Below are 13,018 nucleotides of genomic sequence, written 5' to 3' on the forward strand. Positions count from 1 at the left end.
TCTAGCAAAAGTGCTTGACCAAGCCTAATTTATCTTAGACAAGAAAATTGTGATGTTGTGGTGAAATCAGAGTTGATTTGAAGAGTTTCTTACAAAACCCTTTCACTTAGCGAGCTGCAGACAGTTGGAATCCCCTGCTGAGCTGCAATCATCATGAACACAGTAGCAGGCTAATGTGGATCAGACTGAGTCGCTGCCTGAGCTGCGCTGATCTGGAGCGGTTATCTCTGTGGTCATGGCGACGTGCCACATGGCCCTAATGGAATCCTGCACCTGCTTATGTAACGTCCTGCGACTCAACCAGTGTGTTTTCTCACCAGTGTTACACATAAACACATTTTATATATTGACTTTCTTCTTCCCACTTTTTTATATGGCAACTCCAAAGCACAATATTTCCTTGTTGAGAATATAATAAAGAGTATTTTGTGTTTTAGTGGGTGTGAGCCGTGCCATTTTTTTTCTGTAGGTGGGGAAAGACATTGTAAGCTGGGATCAAAAAGAGTTTTCAACATTTTAGGGAAAGCTGGGTCTTGATTAAGGGAAGAAGTGATTTGATTTTGTGTGGAAGATGGTATAGATCCAGGACTCTCTAAATTTAATAGAACTATTGTCCCTAATAGAGGTATAGTACGTTCTTCCCAAGTGCCCTTTAGTTTTTGCATTTCTTTTTCCTAACATGGTGTAGCTGGAGCAGAACCAAGCCTGATGTCAGGTATAATTGGTCATGACAGTAGCCTTGGTATATGCAAATGAGCCATTTTCCTAAATGTTAAGCTAGAATGGCTTCCAATTAAAATGTACTGCCAGGTGTGGCAAGGATTGGTCAGGGAAAAGCTCAGGCAAGGAAACGGTCTTATTTTTATGTGGTCAGAGTGTCCAACGTCGGTAGGAAATGTTCACACTCTAAAAAAAACAATGCTCAGGCATGTACAACTCATAATGTTTCATCTCTAATGTCTATTATATATTAGGAGGCGGGCAATAACTGTCTGATCACTATGGTAACAGAATGTAATGAAGACACAGCAGAGCAATACAGATCCAGAGTCATTCAAAGGGATTTTATGTACCTGTCAAAGTTAAGAAGTTACACCAAAGTGATAGAGAAGGATTCCAAATGATGGGAGAAGGAATCAGATCACCTTAAATCAGCCAAACGTGCCTTTGTGAAATAATTCATAAATATTGCCCCCCCCCCCAAAAAAACCCCCAAAACAAAACAAAAAAACATAACAAAAAAAAAGTATATCAGTTAAACTATGAGGCGATTTCAGTTTAGTTACGTGTTAATGAAACAGGAGCGAAGAAAGGGATGGATGAAAACCAGTCAGAGTGAAACAAGCAGCAGCAAGGAGAGAGGGTTGAATGTGTGTTATGGTGAGAAGGGGGGGGGGGGCAGTCTGGGTACTGACCAAGGACACTGTGCCTTTCACAAACCCAGATCAACCACCCAGACTCCATCTGTGTTTTCACAGAGGGGCACACAGACCAGCGTTGTTGCCGGATTGGTTTCCCTGCAAAAATTTCTCTTCAGGCAAACAAACATGTCGACTGCCTTACATAATTCAGCAACTGCTTATTTCCTTGAATACAGATGGAAACAGAGAGGAACCAATCAGATTTATTAGGTTTAGGTTCAGATTTATTGTCTTTAAAGGACAACTGTAACAACCGTGCCTACCCGGGGTTCGGCTCACGTCTGACAAGCTCAGGAGAATTTCTTCTGAGTGTCAAAAAACTGGGATGAATCAATCTGTCGACAAAGTCATGCAACCTTAGAGATCAAATGTCCTCTTCTATGTAAAAGCAGGGAAGTTTTCAACAATCAAGTTAACGGAAACTGTGAAAAATGTCTAATAAATGAAAACAAAATCATGAAACAATGTAAAAAGTAAGAAAAACAAGGATTTAGGAAGAAAGTAATGTTCTCTTGCCTCTTTATTCCTCATTTAAACCTGACCTGACTGACATTTGATCACTTAGAGGTGGTGAAGAAAGATATAAAAAAAAAAAAATCTGAATCTGATTTGTCAGTTTCAGTAACAATTTCAGCAGCGGGGCAAAAAATTGTTTATCTCAGATGAAGAAAGAGGAAGATACAGAAGAGGAGGAGGAGGAAGAGGTGGAGAAGAATCAGTTCGAATGCAATTGAGCATAATGGGAGACATCCCGATAAACAACAATAAAAATAGTGAAAACAGATAAGCACTGGCAATAAAACCTGGCGCTTGGTTAACTAGAAAGCCTTTTTAAAGAGAAAAGTGATTTAAAGGATGGTTGTGATTCGGCAGACCTCAGAAACTCGAGCGGGGAGTTCCAGCGCTGAGAGGCTTTAGTTTTGTCTCAGCCGTGGACCAATAGCAGAGCCCTGGACGAGAATCTGAGGCTGCGCCCCCGCTAAACAACTACCACTGCATTCAACCCTGAACACCATCCATCCATCCATCTTCCACCGCTTATCCGAAATTGGGTTGCGGGGGCAGCAGCTTCAACAGGGAGCCCCAAACTTCCCTTTCCCCGGCCACATCCACCAGCTCTGACTGGGGGATCCCAAGGCGTTCCCAGGCCAGTGTTGAGATGTAATCCCTCCACCTGGTCCTGGGTCTGCCCCGAGGTCTCCTCCCAGCTGGACGTGCCAGATACACCTCCCTAGGGAGGCGCCCCGGAGGCATCCGCACCAGATGCCCAAACCACCTCAACTGACTCCTTTCCACGTGAAGGAGCAGCAACTCTACTCTGAGCCCCTCGTGAACAGCAGTGTTTCTCACCTTATCTCTAAGGGAGACACCAGCTATCTGCGTGAGAAAGCCCATTTCAGCCACTTGTATTCGTGATCCTGTTCTTTCGGTCATGACCCATCGCTCATGACCAAGATTGAAGATTGAACGGTAGATGGAGAGCTCTGCCTCTCGGCTTAGCTCCCTCTTTGTGACAACAGTGCGGTAAAGTGACTGCAATTCCGCTCCTGCTGCCCCAATTCCCCAATGCCCCAATTCTCTGTTCTCTGCCGAGAACCCGAACGCAGCTCTCACTTTGGGCGTACATACTCCCGCAGTACCTCCCACAGTATATCCCTGGGGATCCGATCGTAAGCCTTCTCCAAGTCTACAAAACACATGTAGACTGGATGGGCATACTCCCAAGCCCCCTCTAGGATCCCTGCGAGAGTAAAGAGCTGGTCCGTTGTTCCACGACCAGGACGGAACCCACATTGTTCCTCCTCCATCTGAGGCTCAACAATCGGCCGGACCCTCCTTTCCAGCACCTTGGAGTAAACTTTCCTAGGGAGGCTGAGGAGTGTGATGCCCCTGTAGTTGGCACACACCCTCTGGTCCCCCTTTTTAAAAAGAGGAACCACCACCCCAGTCTGCCACTCTTTCGGCACTGTCCCAGACTTCCGTGCGATGTTAAAGAGGTGTGTCATCCATGACAGCCCCTCAACACCCATAGCCTTCAGCCTTTCCCGGCGAATCTCATCAATAACCGGGGCTTTGCCACCGTGAAGTTGTTTAACTACCTCGGTGACTTCGCCCCGAGAGATTGACTCGAATCCCCCATCATCCTCCAGCTCTGCCTCTGCAACAGAGGACGGATCAGTTGGGGTAGTTGGATTCAGGAGTTCCTCAAAGTGTTCCTTCCACTGACCGACAACCTCCTCAGTCGAGGTCAACAGTGTCCCACCCTTGCTGTATACAGCTTGGATGGTCCCCCATTTCCCCCTCCTGAGGTGTCGGACATTAAGGCATAGGGAAGCGACCCTCTCATCCACCGGGATAAACTCCAACACAGCGGCGCTCAGCCGGGGGCTTGTGAGTATCCCCACACCCACCCTGCGCCTCATGCCTGACGCAACTCCGGAGTAAAACAAGGTCCAACCCCTATCCAGGAGTTTGGAACCAGAACCGAGGCTATGCGTGGAGGTAAGCCCCACCAGATCCAACTGGTAACGCTCCACTCCAACACAAGCTTCGGCTCCTTCCCCTCCAGTGAGGTGACATTCCACGTCCCCAAAGTCAACTTTTGCCACCTGGGTCTGGTCCGTCGTGATCCCCTGCCGTCACCGCCACCCATATGGCAGCGCAATCGACCCCATCGGTCTGCCCTGTGAGTGGTGGGTCTCTGAACACAGTAAGATGTGATAGTTTAAATGTGTGGAAATAAACATCTTGGGCATGAACACAACTCTTAGACTTTTTCCTTGACATATGACAGTAGAAAATATTAAAAAATTATATATTTATTGGCCTGAAGCTCAAGAATAATCTGTCTCATCATCTAAATATAAGAAATCAGAACTTTCCTCAGTTCCCTTTTCTGCACCGTGAAAGAAAGCAATTGATTTCCCCGGTTTGCATCTTTTACATCATGCAGCTATTTATTATACCTCTCTAATTAACTGCTGGCGTTGGCCTCACGAGACAACACGGAAAACCATAACGGTCGATGAGGAAGACCCAGAAAAACATCACATACAGTATAATATTCCTCATAATCATCATATTGCTTGAAACTGCTCTGTAGATATCCTGTGGCAGACAGTCTGGCTCTGTTTAGAAAACATGTGTCAAACTCAAGGCCCGGGGGGCCAAATGTGGCCCGCCACATCATTTTATGTGGCCCACGAGAGCATAAAAGGTCAGAGTGTCTAAAAATAAATAGATCAAAGAGTGCTTTGACCAGAAACTACATTTCCCACAATGCAGTAATTTTAACTTTGACAAAAAACGTTTTGAACGAAGTTAATGTCCGAACTTGTGTTTGATTTCAAAACCTGACAAATTAAAGAAATTAATGTTATGGAAAGGAATTAATAGAATTAATGTTAACAGATCAATAAGCAAATATGTTTTTTCTGTGCAGCTGTAATGTATACTGATGTGGTCTGATGTGGCCCTCGGTGAAAATGAGTTTGACACCCCTGGTTTGGAGAATGTACTGTAAACTAAAGTATACAAAAAACTAAAATATGTATTTATCAAACACGGATAATGCTCCCATCCTTAGGAAGCCACTTGTGCTGTCAGAGTTATTTTAGAAATGTTATAAACAGGACACTTAACTCTTCAGGGGTCCGTATCGCTGCGGGATAGTAAATGTTTGTACTTGTCACCGGATCATAAAAGAAACCTGTCTGAGCAGTTTTATAATGTCCTACATTAAACTGCGCTGGCCTACCTCTGCCTTCCCTTTCGGACGCTTTTAGCCGGTTCCCGCTGCAGCCCACCTCCCACCACCCCATTATCCCAACCACCCACTCACAAATACACATACAGTCTGCGAAAAACCAAACCACCACACACACACACATACACACAGGACCCAAATGAAATGAATCCTTCTGTCTCAGCAGCGCACTGGCCATTTGGCTCAATGAACCCGCATGAATAATTCACCGGGAGAGGAGCGATAGATGTGAGAGGAAAGGAGGGAAGGTGCAGCCGAGATGAAAGAGGAGAAACGCCGAAACACTGGAGGGAACCACAGGACAGGAGAGGTGGGAGTTTGCCAATGTGTGTGTATGTGTGTGTGTGTGTGTGGTGGTGGTGGTGGTGGGGACACAAGAGATGAATTATCACCATCAAACTTGCTGAGTCAAAAGTGAGGGAGGAGCTGTGAGTGTGTGTTTGTGACACTCCAAAGGCCCCTTTGTGCTGCCCCGTGCAGATGCTGGTGAACAAACACAATGGAACGGCCGAGCCGTGCCAGACTCTGCTACCTTCCTCTCTCCTCCCTCCACCCACACGCCTGTTGCTGTTGGAGACTCACTTTATGCTGTCACCAAGGCTGAAACCACACTCTCTGATCAAAGAAATGTAAAGTTACAGTAAATATTATCAGAATCCCTTGATCTTCATCAGGATAGTGATCTTTACAACGATGTCTCAGACGTTGATGTGTTGGTATGGAGTGAGGAGGTCAGAATTTGACAGGTTGTGTCTGGTTAATTATGCAAATTCATTGGTTAGTGTGTAAATGCGGTTTGTGTTTTGTTGTTTGAATTCAAATATGTTGGTTGGTCACTGGAGCTCCGATACATTTCCAAGTGTAATCAAAAGATGATCCTTTAGCATTGAAGACCGTAAAGTTTCAAAGAAAAACAGCACACAAACACCAAATTATATCACATATATTACGTTATATTGTGTGGTGCATCACGGATATGCATGCGGCAGTAACTTACGTGGCAACCTGATGCATGACCTTGGTGGAAGTGTCCTTCAGCGTGTCCTTCAAGTTGTCCTTGAAGTTGCTGAAGAACTTCCCGGCTCCTCCCTTCACCATGTCCAGCAGTCCTCCTCCATACCCGCCATCCATGTCTGAGGACAGAGGACCTCCAGCCAATCAGAATCCAGAGGGAGACACAAATACACGTCTTTTTTCTTGTTCTTGTGACACAAAATGTGCATTGCTTTCTATGCAGATGATGTATTTTTATATTTATACGTTTTTATTTGAATTTTAATGAGTCACAGTTAAACTAACCAAGTGAACACCTGTGTATGTGTAATGGAATGGCAGACAAATACACAAGAGATCCTAATACACACACACATACACACACACACACACACACACACACACACACACACCATCTGGAGCACTGTGTGTGCACGCGCGTGTGTGTGTGTGTGTGTGTGTATCTGTGTATGTTGTGTAATTACAACCCACTCGAGTGTCATATCTTAGTCAGCATCCCTCTGGTGATTTTTCTCTCCTCCCTCCCTCTTTGTCTTCCCCTCCTCTATCCACACAGAGCGGCCACAGAGACATCACTTGACATGTAACTTGGCAGCGCAAAAAAATTTACTGACGAAAGGGATTTTCGGCAGTTTTAGTTTAAGTCTCCCATCAGAACACCGGTGCATCAACGACTCTCTTGAAACTCTCTTGAAATTCTCTTGAAACCATCGGGTAACAACTATTGATGGTTTTTTAGCATCAGTGTATCATCTGACAGGGATCAACAGGGCTTTCTGGAGTAGGAGAAGGGGCTTATGGGTAAAGTGTAGCTTTATTTATATATACTGTATATACTGTGTGTATATATATATATATATATATATATATATATATATATATATATATATATATATATATATATATATATATATACAGTATATATAGTTAACGTCTGATTTATCATCAATGGAAAATATTACTCAATGCTTATAATTCATATTCCAACACTCGACACGTTGTATGATGTGTGGTCCGACTGTTCCGTGCTTGAATCCTACTAGTATTTTTACGTGCTCTTTAGGGAAAATAAAATGACCACAGCAGCGTCATTGTTTACTTCATGCATTAGTTTAATAGTTAAACAGATATCGCTTCAAAATAAAGGTATTATTAGAGAGGGCACTCAGGGAATAAATACTTCATCAGAGACAATATGAAAATATCCTGTTTCCAGGGGCGGAGCCAGAGGGGAACTGACACACAGGTGAAAGCTGATTGGGCTCCGAGGTGCCTCCCAGAGGTAACAACAATTCTGCTCCTCTCCGCGTGATTTAATTGAAAGCTCTACAAAACATTTTAAGCTGTCCTGCTCACAAACATACAAACACATAAAGGGCACCGATCGCATAAACTCCTCCAACTCTCATTTGAGGAGTAATAAGCTGCAGGAGGCTTCAGTGAAATGAGGCACAGGCAATAACTCCATCATGATGGAAAAGGACATGATGCCTATAAATGTGGTGAATAAAGGGGTCTTCCAGGGACGACCAAACTGCATAACTATCCATCACATGCCTCTAGAATTTCTAACTTAAACTTGAAATGGGAAAAAAAAGGAAAAGGTATTACTGAGCGTTCAAATTACAACAATTGGTGAAGGAAAATTCACGAAATTTGAAACCCTCATACTCACAAAGACATTAAAAAAAATATGATATGATATCTCACTGAGGCAAAGTTTTCTGATAAATCAAACAGTAACTGCTTCATGTCCTCATTTGTCTCCCATTCTCTCTCCCCTTTCTCCTTCGCAAGCATTACCGCTCTGTTACTAATCCCTTCATTCCTCTTTTTCCCTGTCTCGTTCATTTCCATCCTCCTCTCTTGACATTTCCACTAAATTCCATATTTAGATTTGTCAGCTCAGACTGCACAGATCTTACATGCATGACAGGAATAAAAGAACAGACTGCTGCTGCTTATTGAACTCGTGTGACCTGCTGAAATACAAATTTTAAATTTATAGTCAAACAGAAATTATTTCTTGCAAATTTTACAAATGCATTGACGGGGAGGTAGTCAAACCTGCAAATCTATTTAATGTGAGTCTGAAACACATGTGGTCAGCAACTGGCTCCCTTAACTGTTTAAATCCAGCAACATTTTGACCAAAAGCCAACAAATGTCAGCTGCAAATGCATTAAGCAAGTAAGCTTTTAAATCTTGTGGAACTTTAGGGTTTCTTTTTTTTTTTAGATCTTGATGTAACCTAAGAAATTTAAATTTATGGTATTTGTAATTGAAGTTACCAATAAATGTGCAGATAGCATCATATTCATTCATCTGTGTAGCACAGAATCAAATCCTGGTAACAAAAACAACAACACCAGGATAGCATGTGAACCCCCTAATGTGCAGAAAATAATCCTGTTATTAATCCACAGCTGACTGAATAAACTTGTTCATTTAATGTGTTTGTTATTTCCTGGGCTAATGTTATACTATTACCATTTAACCTTCATCAGAAGGAATGTTTGTTCACACTGAGAAAAACACTTTATTGCCTTTGTGTTGTGAGTTTCATTAGGAGAACAATCCCACTAAAGGCCACAATCTGTCAGCTTACTTTAGCAAAAACATAGGAAGAAACCACACATCTGCTTCCACCGAAAATGAGCTGATTTAACTTTCCACTTCCTCTAAAATGCACTAATTAGCACATTATATCTTTAATCCTTTCAAAAGTCAGGTTTTTTTGAACAAAGCTAACTTGCTTTAAGCAGTAGCATTAATATTATCATAAAGGGAAAAGAGCTGTGTCAGTTTCTACATCTAATTATCAAGGGGGGGGAGAAAGAAACCATATTTCCCAAAATATTGAATAAACCATCCAAAACATGAAAGAGCAACACAGCGAGTTTTGATCTATTTTTAACCTACTTCCAATAAAAATGTCTCAGCGGCTGACATGACAGCCATGACAGGATGCATTAGGAACCGGGATCCAGCTGCGCCTTGAAATCAGGCCCTATCTGAGATCTGAGGTCCGGGTTAGACGCGCAGGTAAAGAAACCATCTGCGACGATGAAGGAGAAAAAGTGCTTCAAAGAAATCTCACTACTGGGACAGCTGTTCTACAAAAACCCCGACCAGCCCGGAGAGAGAGGGAGAGAGAGACGTAGGAAGAGAGAGAGACAGAGAGGGCGAACAGAATGGCTGGAGAGTAGAAACAGATCCAGTTCTGTCCGGAGCAATCAGCAGCCTGTCTCCCTCCTGCGATCCCAAACGTATCTCCATCGATACTCAGCTTGGTGTAAATAACAGATTTGTACGCCTCACGATCAAACAAGCCAAACTGCACCTCATCCGACTCCACTACGCTGTGGTGGGTCCCTCTTGTGTCCTGGACATCGATGGCTAATGATGCAAGCAGAGTACCATTAATCACCTTGAATACACTATAACCAGAGGAGGACTCTGGTTACCAAATGTTTTTATGTGGGTTGATCCTTAAAAATTAAGTACTATGTGTTGTTTATGTGTAAGCATTAGGAGATAAAAATCAATCTATTTTAAAAGTGTTGTTAAAAAGACAAAAGAGTTTCACATGAATAAGAAAAAAATGGAGGAACTTGCAATTTTTTTTCCTGTGTCCTTAAACATCTCACGAGCCACACACTCTTTGTCTCTGTTTTACTGCATTTCTATTTCTTTTGCTGTTTATCTGCATGAATGTGGCAGCTAGCCCCTGGTTGATCGCTGATCCCAGTGCCTGACCAGATGGAAGTAGGAGTGTGCAGATTGGTAAGTGGACACACACACACACAGACAAAACCTCAGTCGTACAGACATCAGAGGAGGCTTTGATACAGAATCCATCAGGTAAAAACAGCAGAAGAGAGTCCCAGCCAGTCACAGGACATCAGGGCAGCAGGACTTCAACAGAACAGAGAGCTCTGAGAGATCAATGGTTTGTTTAGACGTGTCTCCCTCCTTCCAGTGCACCATCCTTCACCCCTCCATGTTGGGCTGGGTGTGAACGGGATAGACGAGCACACAGACAGATAGTGGTGATCATCCTCTCACGTAAAACAGAGGGTCTATAAGGCCTGGCGTCAGATAAACATCTGACGCTGGAGCCCATCCCCCCGCCCCTCCAACCAATCCCGCTGCCTTTAAACTAACATCCCCTATTGTTTTTGTTCATTTCAACAATGAGTTTGAGTTAGGTGGTTGCTTAAAGAAAAAGTATATCACGATGATAAACTTAAGGCTCACAGCGAGGATTCATTAAAAATGTATGAAGTATTCCTATCCTATCCTCTTATATTCAGTCTAGCATTTTTTTTTAAAACCCCATGATACTGTATTTTCCAATCTGTGCAAGGGAATGTCTGCATGACTGTTTCTTTCATTTAGATGCTTGATAAAAAGGTACTTCCCCTAATAAGAAAGAGCCAAATGTCTGACATGGTGCATTTATAAAAAAAAAGAAGCAGTAATAGCGTAGCGCATTAGAAACACTGTCATTATAAAACTTAATTTTGCTCAGGATATTCTATTCCAGAAGACAGAATTGGTCTCACTGAGGACAAGGTGACAGAAGCAATAACTTATTAGCACTGAATCCAGGAAGGCGTGCAGGACAGTTGGCATCAGATTAAACATAGACAGATGGATTAAAGTTGACTTTTTAGGTTCATAAAGATAGTTTTTTATTTTAAATTCAATACATAAGGTAAATAATCCATTCTTGATGTCTGGTTGACTGAACTTATAGTATTTAGTGTTTACAAGCCTTAAACCTGAAGGAGAATTTATTCTATTGACTTGTAATATAGAATTTCATACATAAATAGACTACTATCATGTTCAAGACAGCTGAGGATAGGTTGGGAAGTAAGTTTCAATTTCATCCTCTATATCTTTAACGTATTACGGACACTAGACAGGGTCATATAGTCCTTCTAAATTCCATCCAATGCGTTCTCTACGGGCTTGTAGAGGTGGCTGGAGCCTTTCCCCGCTGACATCAGGATGGGGCACCAGGTCACCACAAGCAAATTTTCACACCTTAAGGAAACTACACAGCTATAGTGCATGTTTCCACGCTGCAAGGGAGATGCCGGGGGCGCGGAGGGAGCCCACCCAGATACAGAAAGATGAAGATTCACAGAAAGGGGTTCAATCCCAGATCATTCTGGTTGGGTTTACCAGTTTTTCACTATTCCAAAAATTTTTTTAAATTAATAAATCTATACTCCAAATCACATGCATTTCGACTCAGACTTTGTAAAATTGATCCCAGTACATTTCTGGATGGTGTTCCTTCGCTCTGCATAGAATAACCCAACAAAAGCATTTAGGAGGAGGAACCACAGCCCTCCAGGAGCTGCAGAACACCACTGCCTACTTTCTGCTGTCGGTTCCAGTAACATCAGGAACATTCCTCCCTCCACCTCAGCAGCCGGAGGCGGTGAGGACTCCTACCTGAGCTGTCCATGGTGCTGCAGTCCTCCTCTCTCAGCGGGCTTGCCTTCGGTCCGAGGGTGGCCGCTATGGAGCCTGCGAGTGTGGCGCTTCCGCTGCTGCTCCCTCTGCCGAGACCGAAGCTATCCCCGCCGCTATCGACCAACTGCAAAGATTCATAGCCATCGTAACTGGTCTTTTTCTTGTAGGCCCCCAGTAAGCTCATAACCAAAGGACATATAAGAAGAAGGAAAAAAAAAAAAAAAAAAGGGACGGAAGAAAGACGTAGTGCGCTCCGCGCGCCGTCGCCGCTGCGCTACTGCTGCTGCTGCGGGGCGCACCGCATGTCCACGGAGGAGAGGAGGACCGGGCTCCTCCGTTTAACGGGGGAAACGAATATTCTGCCTAGAGGTCTCTCTCTCTCTCTCTCCTTCTCTCTTTCTAGCTCTCTCAATCACTCTCCCTCCTCCTCCTCTTTTTTTCAGCAGAACCGCATTTCACTACGACACTGCTGCTGCTGCTGCTGCTTCTGCTGTGGACTATAACGTTAGTCCCCTAGTGGGTTAAAGGGAAATCCATCCCACCACCCCATCCCCAACGCTGCTGCATCTATTATTCACCTGCTCTAATCAGTAAATGAGACAGGAAAGAGCCTACCGGGCAATTTTTCCCCCCGAAAACTAATCAATACAGGGCAGATCTGCGTAAAACCCAGGCACCAAAAATAAAATCTGATGCTAAGGAATCATACTATTGCTATGACAAGGTGGGGGGAAAAAACATCGTTATCAGGTAATAAAGTGAAAATGTGGTAAGTTTTCCTTGCGTTTTTCAATTATATTAAGCAATATATTTATGTGATCAAGACAATAAAGACCCCTCAAAGTATCAGGGTCACAAATATACAAGATTTTGATAGATAAAGTCATAATATGAGGAGCAAAAGTTGTAATATAGGGATAAATTTTCTTCTTTTTTTAATAGAAAAAGTCAATATATTATTAGATTAAAGTTGCAATTTTCCACAAAAAAAATCCCAACGTGATTTTTTGCAGCTCATAGTATTATGAGAACAAACGTAATTACGAGATGAGCATTGAACATTTTTCGGGGGAAAAAGGCATGATATCATTATAAGAACAGAGTTTTAAACAGGTTATTAAAAAGATATTTGATGAGAAGAAAGTTTCAAATTAACAAGAAAAGGTCATATTACAAATTGGAGTTTTCTTATTTTTCATTTTGTCAGTAGAGCTTCAAAATGAGAGCTTTTAGCTCCACTTTTAAGGTTTCTGAAGGCCAGAAATATTCAATCTTTTGACACAACAGCGCCACATCGAGACTTTAAAACAATTTCATAAGAAAC

The 13,018-nt window shown here is 42.9% G+C and overlaps 1 protein-coding gene across 7 annotated transcripts in view; it reads right to left on the reverse strand.

Annotated features, from left to right (window-relative positions):
• dnajc6 (DnaJ (Hsp40) homolog, subfamily C, member 6) overlaps positions 1 to 13,018 on the reverse strand; it is a 31,962-nt gene that overhangs the window by 13,677 nt on the left and 5,267 nt on the right. For 5 of the 7 annotated variants that reach the window (XM_068320476.1, XM_068320475.1, XM_068320474.1 and 2 more), the window contains exons 2-3: positions 11,674 to 11,818; positions 6,185 to 6,320 (exon numbers count right to left, since the gene is read on the reverse strand). In XM_068320476.1, the coding sequence (XP_068176577.1) occupies positions 6,185 to 6,320; positions 11,674 to 11,686 (149 nt within the window). In that variant the 5' untranslated portion in view covers positions 11,687 to 11,818. Of the gene's footprint in view, positions 1 to 6,184; positions 6,321 to 11,673; positions 11,945 to 13,018 lie in introns of those variants that run through there. The other 2 variants (XM_068320473.1, XM_068320477.1) reach the window with 2 other exon arrangements.

Source organism: Antennarius striatus, chromosome 7, assembly GCF_040054535.1.
Source record: "Antennarius striatus isolate MH-2024 chromosome 7, ASM4005453v1, whole genome shotgun sequence".
NCBI lineage: Eukaryota > Metazoa > Chordata > Actinopteri > Lophiiformes > Antennariidae > Antennarius > Antennarius striatus.